The sequence below is a fragment of the Aphelocoma coerulescens genome, chromosome 3, assembly GCF_041296385.1.
Source record: "Aphelocoma coerulescens isolate FSJ_1873_10779 chromosome 3, UR_Acoe_1.0, whole genome shotgun sequence".
In the NCBI taxonomy this organism is placed as follows: Eukaryota; Metazoa; Chordata; class Aves; order Passeriformes; family Corvidae; genus Aphelocoma; species Aphelocoma coerulescens.
Window position 1 is genome coordinate 62,681,704 of NC_091016.1, and position 16,066 is coordinate 62,697,769.

Here is a 16,066-nt window from a genome sequence, read left to right on the forward strand (position 1 = left end):
GTATTTTTAAGGGACAGTGAACTTCTTGCTGGGGGACATGGGGATAGGCAACTAACCTTCAACCTTCCTAAATGCCTAGAGCAAGCTTTTTACGGTATTTTATCCTCCCCCAAAATACAGAGAAACAGTGTTTCAGGTGGCCATGCTGTTGGTAGTTCTTCTTTAAGGTATGCATTAAGCAGCATGAGCTCTTGTTTCTTACATGAAGCATCTTATTGCTGCTTCTTAGGAGATACTGTGGTTTAGATAGCAAAGAAATGCCAAGATATGAATAATGCATGGCATATTTTACAAACTAAATTAAGAAAAGGGCAGTACAGTGATATGTATATTCAGTTGCCCTTTTTCCTGCTATGTCTGCTACTGGAGAGTATCCGAGGTAGGACTTAAGCAATTCCATTCATGAAGGGACAAAATTTTTTATGTCAGATGATTCCCAGGTGAATGGAACCCCAAAGTAATAGTTTGTGTTTAATTACCTCAGCTACCGTGTCTATTGATTGCAAAGACAGGATGTTTAAACAAAAGCCTACAGATGATTTTTCTGTCCTAAAATAGCTAGAGACCTTTTGATTTTTTTACGTGAGGATATTATGAGGAGAGCTATCCTTTAAAGTTATAAGTCCTTAAATACACCCAACTTATTTATTGATAGATATATTAATTTAAAAAATTAAAATGTAGTTTAATCTCTAACTCTCCATTCTTCAATTTGAGTCCATTTACAGTTCCTCTATGAAAACAGGCTATCCATTTCTTTTTCGTTTAAGAGAAAAGCAATTAATAAACCGTAAATTACATCCACGTTTCAGTATCTCAGTAACATCAGCAAGCAGCATGAGATCTAACCTAATCCTGGCAGCAAGCCTGTGTGATTGCACCTTGCTCCTGGAAACCTGACATTGGTGTTGGAGTCTTCTCACGGAGCAGATCTTGGTCAGGCATTGCCTTTTTCCTACTCTTTCCCTTCCTACTTTGTCGTTTTTATAATTTGTCCTCTCCTCCTTTCCCTGATATTCTCCTTACATGAAAGTGTTTGAGTAAGCAAAGGATATCTGCAAGTACCATGAGGTGTCCTGTTGTAGCATTGTCTCCAGTGTAAAAGTTATTTTACAGAAACTCTTCTGTGGCCGGGTCACCTATACTAACACAGGGGGCTGGCCATAGGAAACAGGACAAATACAACTCTACCAGGACTTAAAACTCCCTTTTCATCTATACAAGTTGGCTTGTATCCAGAACAAATGAATTCCTTTAAATTTATAGTTAGCCTTGAACTGTAATGAGGAGTCTGTAATCCCCAACCATGAATAAAACAGGATCAGAATTTTATGTATTTCTCTAGGTGTAATATTTCAACCACAAAACTTTGCATATCACCATCAGAGGTGGACTGAAAGGGTAAATACTGTTCTTCAAACCATACATCAACTTAAAAACATGCTGAGCCCACATGAACATGTCTTTGTAAGTGTGCTTTTCACTGGCAGTCAAGAAATCAAGTTTAGTTAGAACAGAAATTTGTTAAAAGCAAATAGTTTCGTTCATATGCCCAAATACAGTCTAAAAATAGACATCATTTTCTGCTGTACTCAGTCATGGGGTCCAGCCAGTGGCCCTTAACCAAGAGGGCTTGAGTTTTGGGTCATATGCCCCATTATAAAACCAGAAACAAAATTTAAATAATAAAAACAATATGCACTAACAAATGACAGTGAAACAAATGTCATTGATTTGTGTATTGTAGCACTAGAAGAAACTTGGGTGATTCAAATACCCAGAGCAAACTTTTGCTTGGCATTTAAAATTAGACTCTTATTCTAAAATAGATGGCATGTTGGAAGTAAAAGCAACAGTGATTTTAATGTTTGAATAAGTAATTGAAACATCAGGCAACTCTTTCAGGGTATTTGCTTGCTGGTACACAGAAAGGAAATGACAGGCACCTTCTCTTTGCTGTGCTCATGACCCACAGTTGACTTGAGATGTCTACAGAATCAGGTGAAATGCGGATAGGGAAAAGAATGAGAGCATACAAAAGCCAAAAAGCAAACAACACATGCGGCATCATCCAGAAATATGAGGAAACATGAGCCAGGACTTGGAGTTCTCAAGCTTTCAACCAAGAGAAATACAGTATGTGCAGTTATAATACTTAAGTATTCACTCCTTTTTATCTCTTCTGAAAACAGAGAAGAATGAAGAAGAGGAACAGGAAGCCAAAAGAGAAATAAAACGTAGACTCAGTAGAAAGGTGATGATGTGCTTTTTTGTATTGTGTATTTTTGTACATAGAATTATGTTTTATAAGAATGTAAAAATGAGTGTATTGACATTGCTGCAAATGTCCATCAGTCATTTTCCCAGATTAGAAATTTGCTTAAAAAGCACTACAAGCCAAGTCCATCCTGTCCAGTTCCCCACACCTGGAGAAGCATACCAAGTCTGGCCATATTGATGTTTCTAAGCAGGGGACATAAGTGACACATTTCCTCTGTAGCATGACCACCCCTGTCATGTATGATCAAGAGTAGCCACACCTGTAGATCCACTCTTCCCTGGAGCAGCAGAGAGGGCAGCAAAACAATGTGAGCCGTCCAAAATGCCTTCACTGCTCATCTAACCACATCAGTGATCTTAGCTTCTGCAGGTGGGATTATGCTCATTGTCCCTGGAAATGGAGCAGTTATGGATCTGTTCTGGGAGGGGATGGGGGGAATTTTTGTAAGTATCCCTGGTCTGCCCTTCTCTGCAAAACTAGTTTCCTTCATATGATCATCCTTAGTTAAGTGAATATTATTTGAGGTGACTGAAACAATTTGGCACCCTAATGACCCCTAGATGGTCAAAACCATTTTTTTTGTTAGGCAGATAGTTCCTAATCTCACATATTTTTGGTATTACAGTTATAACACAGTATAACCATTAATGCAAATGGCCTAGTGGGGTAAATGCAGTGACAGTTGCAAAGTCACAATTAATATTCCAGGGATAACTGTCATGATTCTCTGTGACCTGCCCAAAAAAGACTATTTTTATAATTCAAGAAATCAGGTTATTCTGCCTCCCCATTCCTGCACAGCACTCCCAGGATGGTGCCTTTTTTTAGACACCTGAAAGTGACCCTATTTAGAAATACCATTAAAGTTCTCTTGAGATTGCATCATACCTTCTCTTTTATTTTATTTCATCTTATTAAGCATACTATTTTCTGCCTCCCGCTTACAGCTCAGCCTGAGGCCTACAGTGGCTGAACTTCAAGCAAGAAGAATCCTTCGATTTAACGAGTACGTGGAGGTCACGGAATCTCCGGATTACGACCGTCGTGCTGACAAACCTTGGGCCAGGTTAACTCCTGCAGACAAGGCAAGGGACAAATGTATATTATAAGGAAATGCTTTCATCTGTCACTTTTGGGGAGCTTTCCTCTGGTTTACATTCTCTTGATGCCGGCATCACAAATGACATCTGCTACTGACAGTGAGATTGTCATGGTACTACTGTGCATCTACTGTTTGCAGCTAAGAAAACCCACTCAGGTGCCTATTAAGACCATATTTTCCACTTCCATTATGACAGTTCAGGCCAGAATTTCTAATTTTTTTTCTAATTTTTAAATCCTTGCTATGCCAGATAAATGTGGCATAGCAGAAATGCCAGATCAGGTAGCCCTGATCTGTGGGAATTCAGGTAGGGGTTTGCAGACTACAGTCTGCATCACGGCTACCAAGAGTTACTTTTGCTACTCATTTGAGTGAAAAAAGGTAGAAGCTGCTCCATCCTCCTCAAGGTTCTTGGCCATAGCCACCAGTGCAGGGACTGACCATGTGCATACAGTTCACCTTCTTGGGAAGTTTGCCCCTAACGTGCTACCATTGATACAGCTCTGCTGCCCAGCTACAAAGGACAAGACAATGATCCTGTGATGTTTAAAAAACACATCAGTCAAAGATTACCATAAAACACTCTTCTATTTCCCTCCTACACTACTTAATAAAACGAAAGCTGTAAGATTCAGGTAGCCAGAAGGGCTGGCTCTTTAAGCCTTGGGTGTGAACCAAGACCTCTGGACTTTATGGAACTCTTACGAGATGTGCTTGACATGAAAAGGTGTATGCAAGAGCCCACTCTCTTTTAGCTACGGGTAGTGAAGCACTGATTTTATTTTAGCTTGTATTTTAATATTAATATTAAAAGATTACCAGCTCATCTGACAATCATATCAAGTCAAGGTGAAATAGTTAAAAATGTAGTCAGAATTGTTCGGAGATGTTGGTTATGGGAGATGCTGAGCACTGTCTAATCCTCCCATAGTCTGTGGGAGGTTAGAAGACCCAGCACCTCCACTTTGACAGAGGTCCAACCAGGTAAACCACACTAGAAAAAACAATAGAGTTTCCTACCTACTTCAGAGTAGCAGTTTTTAGTCTCAATTCATTTTGTAATTAACAGGTGCCCAAGGCTGATTCTGTGAGCCCCAAGTTTGTTGGCCTTAGCCGAAAGGCAGACTTGGGGTTGCCTGGAAACTCCCTTGTCCTTTTTTTTTCTCAGAGAAAGCATTCTTCTAATTCCAGTGGGAGCAGAAAATTGTGCTGCAACTATATTACAGAGCTGGAGCTCTGCTGCCTTTGTTGCTGATTTGGTGCTCAGAAATCACTGTCTCTTTCCTAGCTCTACAGCAGCCTCATATAAGCATGCTGTTGTAGCTAAACTTGACCACCCCTGCTTAAAATGAAGTTTCTCATTTATAAGACTGCAGCCTGGTAATGCTGTAATTTTCTCATGCTGCTTGTCTGTTCTGTACTGAAAGGCATGCACACCAGATAACATTTCTTTAGGGATTAATGAAATGATACTGTCTTTATTTAAAGGGGTGAAAGAAAAGAAGGAGTAAGAATAAACTGTCATTTCCTTTAACAGTGAAGGTAGGAAGGTGTGTGGCATAGAAACAAAACCTCTTGTAGTATATACTAGAATATTTCAGAAATGTTATTTATTACTTAACGAAGTAAGTTGCTTACCAGTGTCTTAATGTAAGCAGCAAGGCATTTACAAAGTGTACTGAATTTCTGCTGTTCTTTAGTTCTGCCATCTGAAAACCCAAGCCTGAGATGTCCAAATAATTCATGTTATTTTACATAGAAGTAATCAGATCAAGTGACTAATTCCACTAAAAAAAAAAATGCTGTTCATCTTGCATTCCTGAAGTCCTGTTCTCCAGAGGGGAGATATAAGGCCCCTGCTGTGTGCACAATGGCTGTGCAGGCACAGTGACTCACCAGCTCCTCAGGGGCTGTGCCTGGAGATAAAATCCCCTCCTGTCTGCCTACTCAGGAAGTGATTGTCAGGGCAATCCAACCCCTTGCCCATTTTTGTCCGTAAAAGTGCTCTTTCAGTGTGGGCTTAGTTCACCCATTGCAGTTGATTTGGTGTTTCTTGGTTTGCTTTTGGTGCTTGATGCTTTGCGTTTCTTTGTAGTGGAAGAGTGCTTTGAACAGCTGTAATTGAAACGTAATTCATGTTAATGATCAGAAATGTGTGAGATGTGGATTACAGTAAAGGAGACTAGAAATGGGAACTGTAAGGCACCTGCCAGAGTAGGGCCACGTTTCTTGCAGACTTCTTATTTTCCTTAAAATTCATATTTCTTATGGTTGCATGTATCATTATTGTTTATTAGGCAGCAATACGGAAAGAACTGAATGAATTTAAAAGCACAGAAATGGAAGTACATGAGGAAAGTCGGCAATTTACCAGGTGGGTGAACCCATCTTCTTGCATAAGTGTGAGAAATGAGCATGACAGCAACCCTCTGCCTTTTTGCAAGTCCTCTGCAGTTGTGTCATGATTTGTGTGGATTCCTATCATGAGTCCCCTTGAATCCCACCACTGATTCTGTTGGAATTCCCAGTGTTGCTGATGCCATCTCTAGCTGATAGAGCAGTTCAGGTGACTGCAATGGATTGGTCACTGTGTACAAAAAGATTGTTTGGGGAATCTACAAAATAATCCTTTGAAAGAACCCATCAGTTCTTACAGATGAAGATAGTAATCCTCAAGCACACAAAATAAAAGGAATTTCCTTTTCTGGCAGCACTCCCTTGCTCATGAAAGTATATATTTGTGTACATGCATTTGCTAAGTGAAAACTAGATGATGTTTTGAACTTGAAAAGCTCACCAGTGTCTTGGCAAGCTTTCTAAGGGTCACTTAGGCTCCTGGCAGCAGTTTCTGGGGAACAAGATAGATTCCCTTGTTGCCACTTCTAATGTGTTAATGTGGATTTGTTTTGTTCTCTGCTTTGGGTAACACCAAGATATTATCTGAAGCATTATTTTAAAGAGGTCTGAAGTGTCCACAGTTTTTAGCAGGCTTTCAAATTTAGCAGAATTGTTCCTAGGGGGAGGGAGACACTTCCTGTAATCTCCATGGCATGTGTTCATTTTTCTTGGAAGTTACAAAGGCTGAAAATTGCCACCAGCAAGCAAAACTTGATGTAAGGGTTGGCCAACATTGTGTACCTAGTATTAATGTCTTTGCTTCCACAGAGAATTAAGTCAAATAAAAACAATTGTCTAAGACTGGGTTCCTTCTGTTTCCTGCTACTGTTTCAACCAAACTCAGGATCTGAGCTAGTGAGTGTGAATCAACTAATTAAAGAGTGCTTCACAAGGGAAATTCTAACAGGTGATGGGTGTTTCATGTATCTCGTACTTTACAGCCTGATTTCACAACTGCAGTGATTTCTTTCTCACCAAAACATGGATGTTTTAAAAATAACAATTTAAAGTCACTTCTGTGTAGATACAACATAAACAAATTAATTTTTAAAAATTCAAACCAGTTTCACAGACAGCAAACCTAAGCCAAAAGATGAACTAGGATGCAGGGTTTTAATTTAGTTTTGCATTCTGACCATTAGAAAATGCCCTTTCAAACATGGAGATATATCTTTTCATTTGGCTTCTGATGTAATTTTCTCTTTAGGTAGCAGGTAGTATATCTTTTTCAGAATATATAAAAATATTACTTTTAAAAAAAGAGCATCCCAAGAGAGACAATAAAAATAGCAGGTATAGAAACCAACCCCCTGCTTACATTGTTGTGTTTCTTGAGTTGCATTGCAGTATTGAAGCCTAAGTACAGACAGGCATGATTCATACAAAAAGAATTGGATATTTTTTCATGAGCTTCAAGAACAGTTGCGACTGATTACAACTGGGTTCTTGAAAGCTAAACCAGGAATCCAGTGGAGTTACAAACCCATTAAAAAGTGAATTATTTTTTCAAGGAGGGCCTTCAAAAATGGAGTAAAAAATAGGCACAGCCAAATGGTGATTAAATATAGGCAATGATTCTGTAGGGTCCTGAAAGAATTTCAACCTGAGGGAAATAGTTTTTTTTCTGTTCCCCATCCATGCTCTTTTGTCTCCCTGGTCATGTTGTGGAGTTACTACGTAGAAGTCAGAAGAGTAAAACTAGGAAAAGCTAATTAAGAGCAGAATAACATGCAGATGTTTTAAGTCAATTGGGATTTTGAAAATAAAAAGAGATCCCATTTCCTCTGGGACTTCTCATTAAAAATTATGTAATTTCTGCTACATAATATCAGATTCGTACAATAAAAGCGATTTAAGAAAACCATAGACAGAAGTCTCTAGCCAGAGAATTAATTTCTCCTACTTCAGTTATTTTCAAGGAGATCACTGAGACAATGAAAACCAAAAGGCACTTGCATTGGCACCTGATTAGCAAAGGCTATTCTGTGATAGACTGAGACAATAAGGAAGCTGCTTACTAAACAAAAATAGTGTGTTGTATATGGTTTCCTATATTATTGCAGATTAAATATAGATGCTTTAATATTATAATCAGTACTTACAATATATTTGAAATGTTAAAATTTTATATTAAACTTGGAAAAGAAAGAACACTGTTTTTCATTGTTCATCATTTACTGTAATGACTGTCAATTGACTGGTTTTCCATTCCTAGTAATTTAGACTGATTCTTTCTGTTATTTCATAACAAAATCCAAGCAACTGAGTTTCTAAAAATAGAGAAATCAATACAAGTTTGGGAGGAGCATATTAGCAGATGTTCATGAAGTGTTTCTAATGAAATTGCTGTATATAGTCCAGTATATTGTTTTTCTACACAAATACAAAACCTGTGTCTTTTTTGCAATCCTCTGTACCGTCATTTAGCAGATGAGGTGCATAGTTTTGGATGTCGGGCTTTGTGCGCACCTTCTTCATTTGAGAAATGCATCCCTGGATGGTATTGAATCAACTTACAGGGATGATGTGTGGAACTGTTAATATTGTGTAGATGCATCATTACTTACACCTTTTTCAAACTGCTGCATCTTTTACTACTTCATGGACAGATACATCTTTTAAGCCATTTAAACAGAGATTTATGTCTGGTGATAGATATACTGAGATATAGTGGTGCCCTCCTTACTGTCTTGCTTGGATTTAGAATTTCAGTTGCTCTAAGTTCCTAACTTATTATAGAAAAGGTTGGTGACACCTTTTGGAGCAACCCACTTCTCTAGCCATCATACAGGCAATCTGGAGTAATATACATGCCCTACCTGAAAGCCTAAAAAAAATGAGGTATATTTGGGCCTTCATGTGCCTCAGTTCACTGGTGTTAATAAGAAGAAAGCATCTGAAGTGCTATAAAATTTGTTGCTTACTTAAAAGAAAATAGGAAATTTTTATTAGCCTCATTTTGCACAAGGATTAAAACCCCAGAAATTTAACTTTTATGGTTTAGCAAAGCTTTTCTGATAATAGTTACTGACAGCACCCCCAAATAATGGATGCAGTTGTGGCTAAATCTGTATCGGCAAACAAAACAGACTGGAGACCGTTCTGTGGCCCTGAGACCAGCAGGCTTGGCACAGCTTGAATTAATGCAGTTAACCTCTTCCTCTCACCTCAAAACAGGGTGATGTCCCCCCATACCCAGCTTGCCTGCTGTCTTGTGCTAACCCCAACCATGCCCAGGCAGTGCCTGAAAGCATTGGCTGATCCAAGCAAAACTGTGCCAGGAACCACACTGTGAGGTTAATGGTACGGACAGACAGTGCTTGAGCCACACCAAATCTCTGTTCAGTATTCTAAGTAGAGAGAGATGGACAGCGGGGAACAATAAGTCTGACTCTAAACCAACACAGATCAGGAAAATCAGGAATAAATGGGCTACAAAAGGAAACAGCTGTGAGAGCAGGATGAGGATCAGTGTCATGGTCAGTTGAAATAACATAATTCTAAGTTCTTTAATTTATCTTTTCAGGTTTCATCGTCCATAACTGATCACATCCCATATTTCATGTAACAATTTTTTTGGGGAAATCATTGCGTCCTGGAGACCTGAAATTGCACTGGAACTTGATTATGAGTGTGTGCTACAGCTTACCCTGAGGCTAATGAAGAAAGTGGCCCTCGTCTTTGTCAATGGACAAATGATTTGTGTAAGAAGAGAACCACAGGAAGCGTTTGTTCATGTCCAGACAGACCATGGTTCTGTGGCCACCCAACATGGACAAGCCAGTGGACTTCTTCGTCAGAGCTCCACAAGTCAGGAAGTGCTGAAGACAATCGCTGGAGAGCCTGCTATCAGGATCTCATCGGGTTTCATAGGGTTGTGACTGAGGGCAATGAAGCAGGAGGGGGGATGAGAAGAGAACTGAGAGCTGGGGGAATAGAGACTTTGTCAGTCCACAGAGAAAAGTGGAATGGATGGGACTGCTCAACAATGCACTTGGCCAGTGGGAAGAATTATTTTTTAAAAAAATCTCAGAGTGAGTGTAAGCAACTGTGCATGTAGGTTTCTTTAGTGGCTGCAGCCTGTCTTAAAAAGATAGCAAGCCGTAAGTCCTCATGTCATCAGTACTTTAGGAAGAACTGTCATTTTTCTTTGGTGCCAGTAAATACAGTTGCCAGAAATTAGTCCTAGTATAACTCAACTGTCCTTTTTTAAATCCCAGTGAGCATGCTTCAGGAAAACACATGGAACATTCATACAGAACAAGTAATATATTTTTTGTTTTTTAATGTTGACATTCTCTGGATCCCCAGAAATACATAAACAGGATTTGAAGGACAAATAGTGTGATACTATGAATGCAATGAAATGCTTTGTGTTTAGAAACACTCCTTGCTGTCTGTCACTTGCCATTCAAACCAGAGGGATCATTATCTTTTTCATCCGTGGCAGGCAGTGATAATGTGAATCCAAAGTCAGAATTTAAATTAGGCACAGAAGTCTTTATTAATAGGCCTGAGCAGTGATTACTAATGTAACTTTTTACATTTAAGGACTCTTGCACTGCTTTGAGGAAGAACTCCCAGATTAATCAGTATGTCTTCAGCTAGTGGTCCTGTAAAAGTGAAAGGGAAATCCTTGGAGTGTCTCCAGCCTGTTTTTGTTAAGTGTGAAGAATGCTTCTTAGATTCATAATTTTTTATACTATCTTGAAATTGTACATGTGAATACAGTACTATTAAAATTAAGTGGTATGGAGTGTTAAAGGCAATACATGCTTTTTCTAAGTTGGCCCGAAGGTCTATTAAAAAGCCTGTGGCGTTGTTTACACTAAGGAATTCTCTGTCTTATATTAGCACTTATTTATCCTTTGAATTAGTGTACACAACATTGAGGAGGGGTCTGGAATTCACATATGTATACATTTAATGCAGTATTACAATATATTTGCTATTTATCCTTTCTAATATGTGTACATATTACAATTTATTTTTGTCTTTTATGTGTCCTGTTCAGTTTTTAATTATGAAGTGTAAGTATTTCTTTTTCTGGCAATAAAAGGTCTGTGTAGATGTGATTTTTACCTCAGAACCTGCAATAGATTCTTGTGGAATGTGTTTAATTTATAAAATTGAAGGTTGTTGTTAATGATGTCAGCCTAAAGGCAGGAAGGCAATTTGGTGGCTAAAATTAGATATCCCTCTTTAGAGCTATTTACAACAACACCAAGTTTGCATAAATGAGGTGGATTATTTTAATGAAGAGCACTTCTAGTAGCAGGAGAGTACTTTCCAACAGCCGTCACTCTCCGTCACTCTATCACTTTTCAAGAGATTAACAAACCCTTTTTTAAAAAGGTAAGGTTTAAATGACTGTTAGGATCCCTTACACTTTAGTAAAAATAATGATGTACAAGCCACAAAGTATCAATAACCAAATTTTAAAAAGCCATCTACATGCTTGTAGCGAAGAAAAGGAAGCAGCACCTTCCTTTTTTAATGGAATCAATAAGAGCCATTAGGATTCCATTTGCAGAAAATAAGCTTCTGGAAGGCCCATCATTTTATAAATATAGAGACACCACTTTGACATCAAGGAAGCAGTGAAAATGTATTCTTTGGCACTAAATCATACAGGAATTAGCAGGGCATTAGAGTTAAGGTTTGTCAGCAATTCTGGTAGAATGTTAATTTTTATTTTTAGAATTTGAAGAGTAAACTTAAAAGTTACACTAGAATAGTTCTGCTTAAACTTTTTTTTTGCTGACATTGCCAAGTTTAGGAGTGTGTCCAAAATCGTATAAAGGTCTACTATGTTGACTTTGAAGTATAAAACACAGTATTTCACTTCAAAGGAAATGAGTGGAGCAATTACATAGATCTCAATGTTGCCGTAATCATGTTGAAACATTTGCAAGTGGCCAGGATACTGAAGGCAGAAAGACAGCTGTGGCACAGGCGGAATAACTCGGACAAAGGTAAGGTCAGACTATAAATTCTTTATATAAGACAGTAGCTCCACCATCATGCCAAGGTACAAACAGGTTACATAAGCAAACTAAAACTTGTTAAACTCTCAGGATGAAGTGAAAAAATTGACTTTGCAAGAAGATATTCCTCTAGTCTAGGCCTGGAGCATGGATGGAAGTCATGTGCCAATCTTTTCGTTTTAAGAGTTAAAACACAAAGATAAAGATGCAGCTTCTGGCTCAGACTTCTTCAAGCTGAAGTTATGTCATAAGAAATGAGGATGCGTAGGTGAGGTATCACTTAGGTTTCCCTATCCTCCTTCTGGGCTTGGAGGGGTATTTTAAAGTATTCACTACAAGCCATTGCTAGATGCAGAACACTAGCCTTGGTAGAGATGCTGAGTTAATTTTTAATTTCTTACTATTTTGATAATAATCAGATGCATTCTTTGGCCCACAGTTCAGCAAACTAATTAAGCACATTTATGTAACTGGACAAAAAGAGTTGCCTTTAGTGGAACCTACTGTGGACTGTGCCCATACACAGACATAAAATTGTATATACTATTTTTATATTCTAAATATCACCTGGCAGAAAAACAACGGCTGTAAAGTGTTGTCCATGCAATAAAAAATAACGAGAATTTGGTATGTCACCATGTGCAGTGAAGCAACTTTGCTTTACGTTATTGAGAAGCCTGAAGTCAATTTCTGCTGCATTTTCTAGTCCTCTGTATTGATGATTTCAAATGTCTTCCAGTTGCATCAACAACCCATTGGAAATATTAAGCCATATACCTGTTATGGTGCTGCATGCACCTGTTAGAAGGTAAGAACTGGGGTAAGTCCTGAGAAATTCATGAGTGAGTAATCCTGGAGTTAAAAATAAAAAGTGAGTAATCCTGGAGTTAAAAATAAAAAGACGAAATAAAAATAATACTTTTGATGCAGAGTATAGTACAGTCCAGTTGGCTAAGAGGGATCAGTATGATAATTTTTATCAAGCTGGACAAAGCATTTAAATGTCATCCACAATATATGACAAACCTTACACACGATACCTATGTTCCACAGAGTCAGATATGAACTCAGATGTCTACATCCACACACAGAGAAAATGAGCAGCTTGAAGTAGTGGTTTCTGAAATGACCTCATATATCACATTTATCAGTAGAATCACACATCACAGCATGCTGCTGTGGGTACAAAAGAATGGATGCTTAATCAAATCCTAATTTCTTCTTCATGTAAAAAACTGAAGTGGTTCCAGACTGTCTCGTCTCTCTCTCCTTTCAGGTAATACATATTAATCTTTATAACTCAAATACAGTCTATCGGAATTTTTTTTTAAATTGTGCTATATATGTGACTCAAGTACAAAAAAAAATTAAACTAAATGCGAATTGATTATTTAAGCTAAATACTATTTCAACCGGTTATTTGAAACATGGTAGGACAAGAAGCAGCATCTCTTTAAAATCACTGTAAGTTTTCATGGCCATTTGTAGGTCTACAAGACTGTATTTATTTGTTGGGTTTATCATTTACCTGCAGTTGTGCATGTCCCTTGCCGTGGTGAACTTCTCTAACCTCTGATGTGGTGTGGGGCAGGGCAGCCCCCCCATCTGCTTTGGCGACCCTGAGCACCTCTTATAGAAGCACCACAACCTCAGTGTTGACATGGAAAAATCAAATCAGATGAGCATCCGTTTTTTAACTTGAAAGCCAAATGAAAGCTGTGAAACAAAGGGATGAAGTATCCCTGATATTACAGAAACTAGACCCCTTCCTCCAGGTGAAATTTGTGCTTGGTTTCCTGCAGAGATGCTTCAAACTCAGACCTGTAACTAGTAATACTACAGCTCCATCAAAGAATTTGTTTCAAATTAACAGTCGCTTAACCTGACTATAAACTCAATCTGAGCCCCGGCTTTGTATCATCGTAAAGTACAAGAAGATCCAGCCAGCACAGACTGAAAACACCTAACCTAGTCTGGCAGCCTGGAAATCAGCCAAAACTCCCTGACTGTCTGCAGCTGGCAGGGGCTGGAGTCAGGGTTGGGAGAGCCACACTGTCACCTGGGTACCTGGCAAGACAGATCTATGTGAGCACTGCTGACATCCTAAGCAGAGACCAGAATATTGGCCCATGTCTTCATGTCTGTTAATGCTTTAAAGATAGTCCAAACCGAGCTAAAAGCCCACACGTGCATGAGACTGTCAGGTACATATGAACCGTGTGTTTTAACACTTTCATGTCCTCTGTTTTTAATGATATTCAGGAGTTAAGACCTGTGCCACTGCTGTAAACTAAACTGAAAATGTACTCAGGGTGAAAAAAAAAAAAGGATGGATAAACTTGCCTCCTGCCTTTGGGAGCTTCCACACTTAGTTCCATTATTGTTGCCATCTGTATTCTTATTATACCAAGATCAGTGCAATGCACACTGATGGGACATAGATTCTGATGAAAAGAAAAAGAGATATTCTGAAAGTTTCTATAAGGTTGATACAAAAATAGTTTGAAGGTCAAATAAAAAAAAAAAGAGAAGTTAAAATAAAAAGCGAAATTTCCCAGAATAGCTTAAAACATTTATTTAACAGAAATCTAAAAAAAAAAACCCACCAAAACTTATGGAACTGTATCTACAGAGAGAAAGGGAGAAATGGAGTGAAATTAACATGTATTTGCTGTAATGTTCAAACAGATTTCTATTTATTAACTTCAAAAATTAATAAGGTCTTGTTTCACTTTGTGTTCCCACTTTGTTTCAGGATTTTAATGTAAATAAAGCTCATATGAATTAGATACAGCATTTCACCAATATTTTCTACATATTGCTACATATTGCATTGGATAGAAACAAAGAAAGTAATGGTATTATCTGTATCTTCTTGTTCAAGCATTAATTCTTTATATTAAAAAAATCTTGCAATACTATGTCAAATTTAACAATATTTGAACATTGTTATGATATAGTAAAATGTTGCTAAACACATCTCTTCCTTTCACTACTTTGTGTGGTGGTATATTGATTTGTAAACTTGTATACATTTTGGAATTAAAGAAATACTGTGTTTTGGATTATTATTTTAGCTGGTGTGACTTGAAACAAAAATATATCAATAGCTTGTTTGAACAGGCATCTGAGTGTATCAGCAGGCTGGGAAGGGTGTGGAGATGGCACATCTTTAATCGCCTGCAACTGTTTGAATAGTTCTTAAGTTTTGGGGAGGGGTTCCTTTAAAAAAAAATAGAATTCCATTTACAACCGAACTGCAAATCTGGGAGAGGCACAAGAAGACTGCAGAGCACAGACACCACTGTACACACAGCAGCTGATAAGTTTGTGTCCCTTCCCAGCGTTCCGCAGCACAATAGCTCAAACAGTAAATCATGGCAACATTTGTGTGCCTTGCTTTGGACCCAGGCGAACCTTAAACACTGGGAGATCATGAGCCTGCATTTGCCTGGCAGAGCTGCAATATTCCGGGGCAGGCTCAGCAGTAGGAATCATTGCACACCTGCCTCTTCCAAGCAGCTCTGCACAGACACTGCGCAGCGGTGACTCCAGCAAGGAGGGCTTGATCACACGTCCACACCAGTGCAGGTTGCCAAGCTCCACTAGGGTCTTATGAGGGTCCCGTAAAGCCAGAAGATTCTTACTTGGTGAACAGACTCTAAAGTGGCCACAAGCACCTGAAATGGAATTTTCACGTGAATTCATTGGAATTAGAATTTTGCATATAGAGTGTCACCTATTAATACACACTGGGCCAGTTCTTAGACTTTCTTGTTTCTATAATTTGATTAAAAATAGGAACAAAATTATTCTTTAAGTAACTTCCTTTAATTTCATTAAATGTTCCTATTAACACGTAAAGTAAGGCAAACAAAATTCAAGCCTTGGTTCCCCACTGCCCATCATGCTAAATAGTTACTGGCAACTACAAAAAATGTATCTAAAACATTATTGGCTTATAATTGCTTTCCATTTTAAAAGTACTTTCCACGTTTCATTACTTTCAAAAGACGGAAGGCTGTGGAGAATCAATACCGATAACTTTTCAGCTTATGCAGGGCGGATTTTGCGTAACAATTATAAAATGAATGCATCTACTTGGCTCAGTGTGATTGAATATGGGAACTCTAAAGAAGTGGCAGATCTGATACTGCATTTTACAAAGGTGTGTGGTGTCTGTTAATGCAAGTAACTGTAATTGTTACAAATTAATGATAGCTGCTTCTTGAGGTTTTATCTGTAATGTAGTGTGTATATATATACACACATATGCACATGAACATAGTCCAGTAACAT

The 16,066-nt window shown here is 38.3% G+C and overlaps 1 protein-coding gene across 4 annotated transcripts in view; it reads left to right on the top strand.

Annotated features, from left to right (window-relative positions):
• Positions 1-14,832, top strand: part of PHACTR2 (phosphatase and actin regulator 2) — a 77,655-nt gene extending 62,823 nt beyond the window's left edge. For 2 of the 4 annotated variants that reach the window (XM_069010553.1, XM_069010554.1), the window contains 4 exons: positions 2,193-2,254; positions 3,229-3,366; positions 5,681-5,757; positions 9,307-14,832. In XM_069010553.1, the coding sequence (XP_068866654.1) occupies positions 2,193-2,254; positions 3,229-3,366; positions 5,681-5,757; positions 9,307-9,322 (293 nt within the window). In that variant the 3' untranslated portion in view covers positions 9,323-14,832. The other 2 variants (XM_069010556.1, XM_069010555.1) reach the window with 2 other exon arrangements.
• Positions 14,833-16,066: the final 1,234 nt, after the last annotated feature.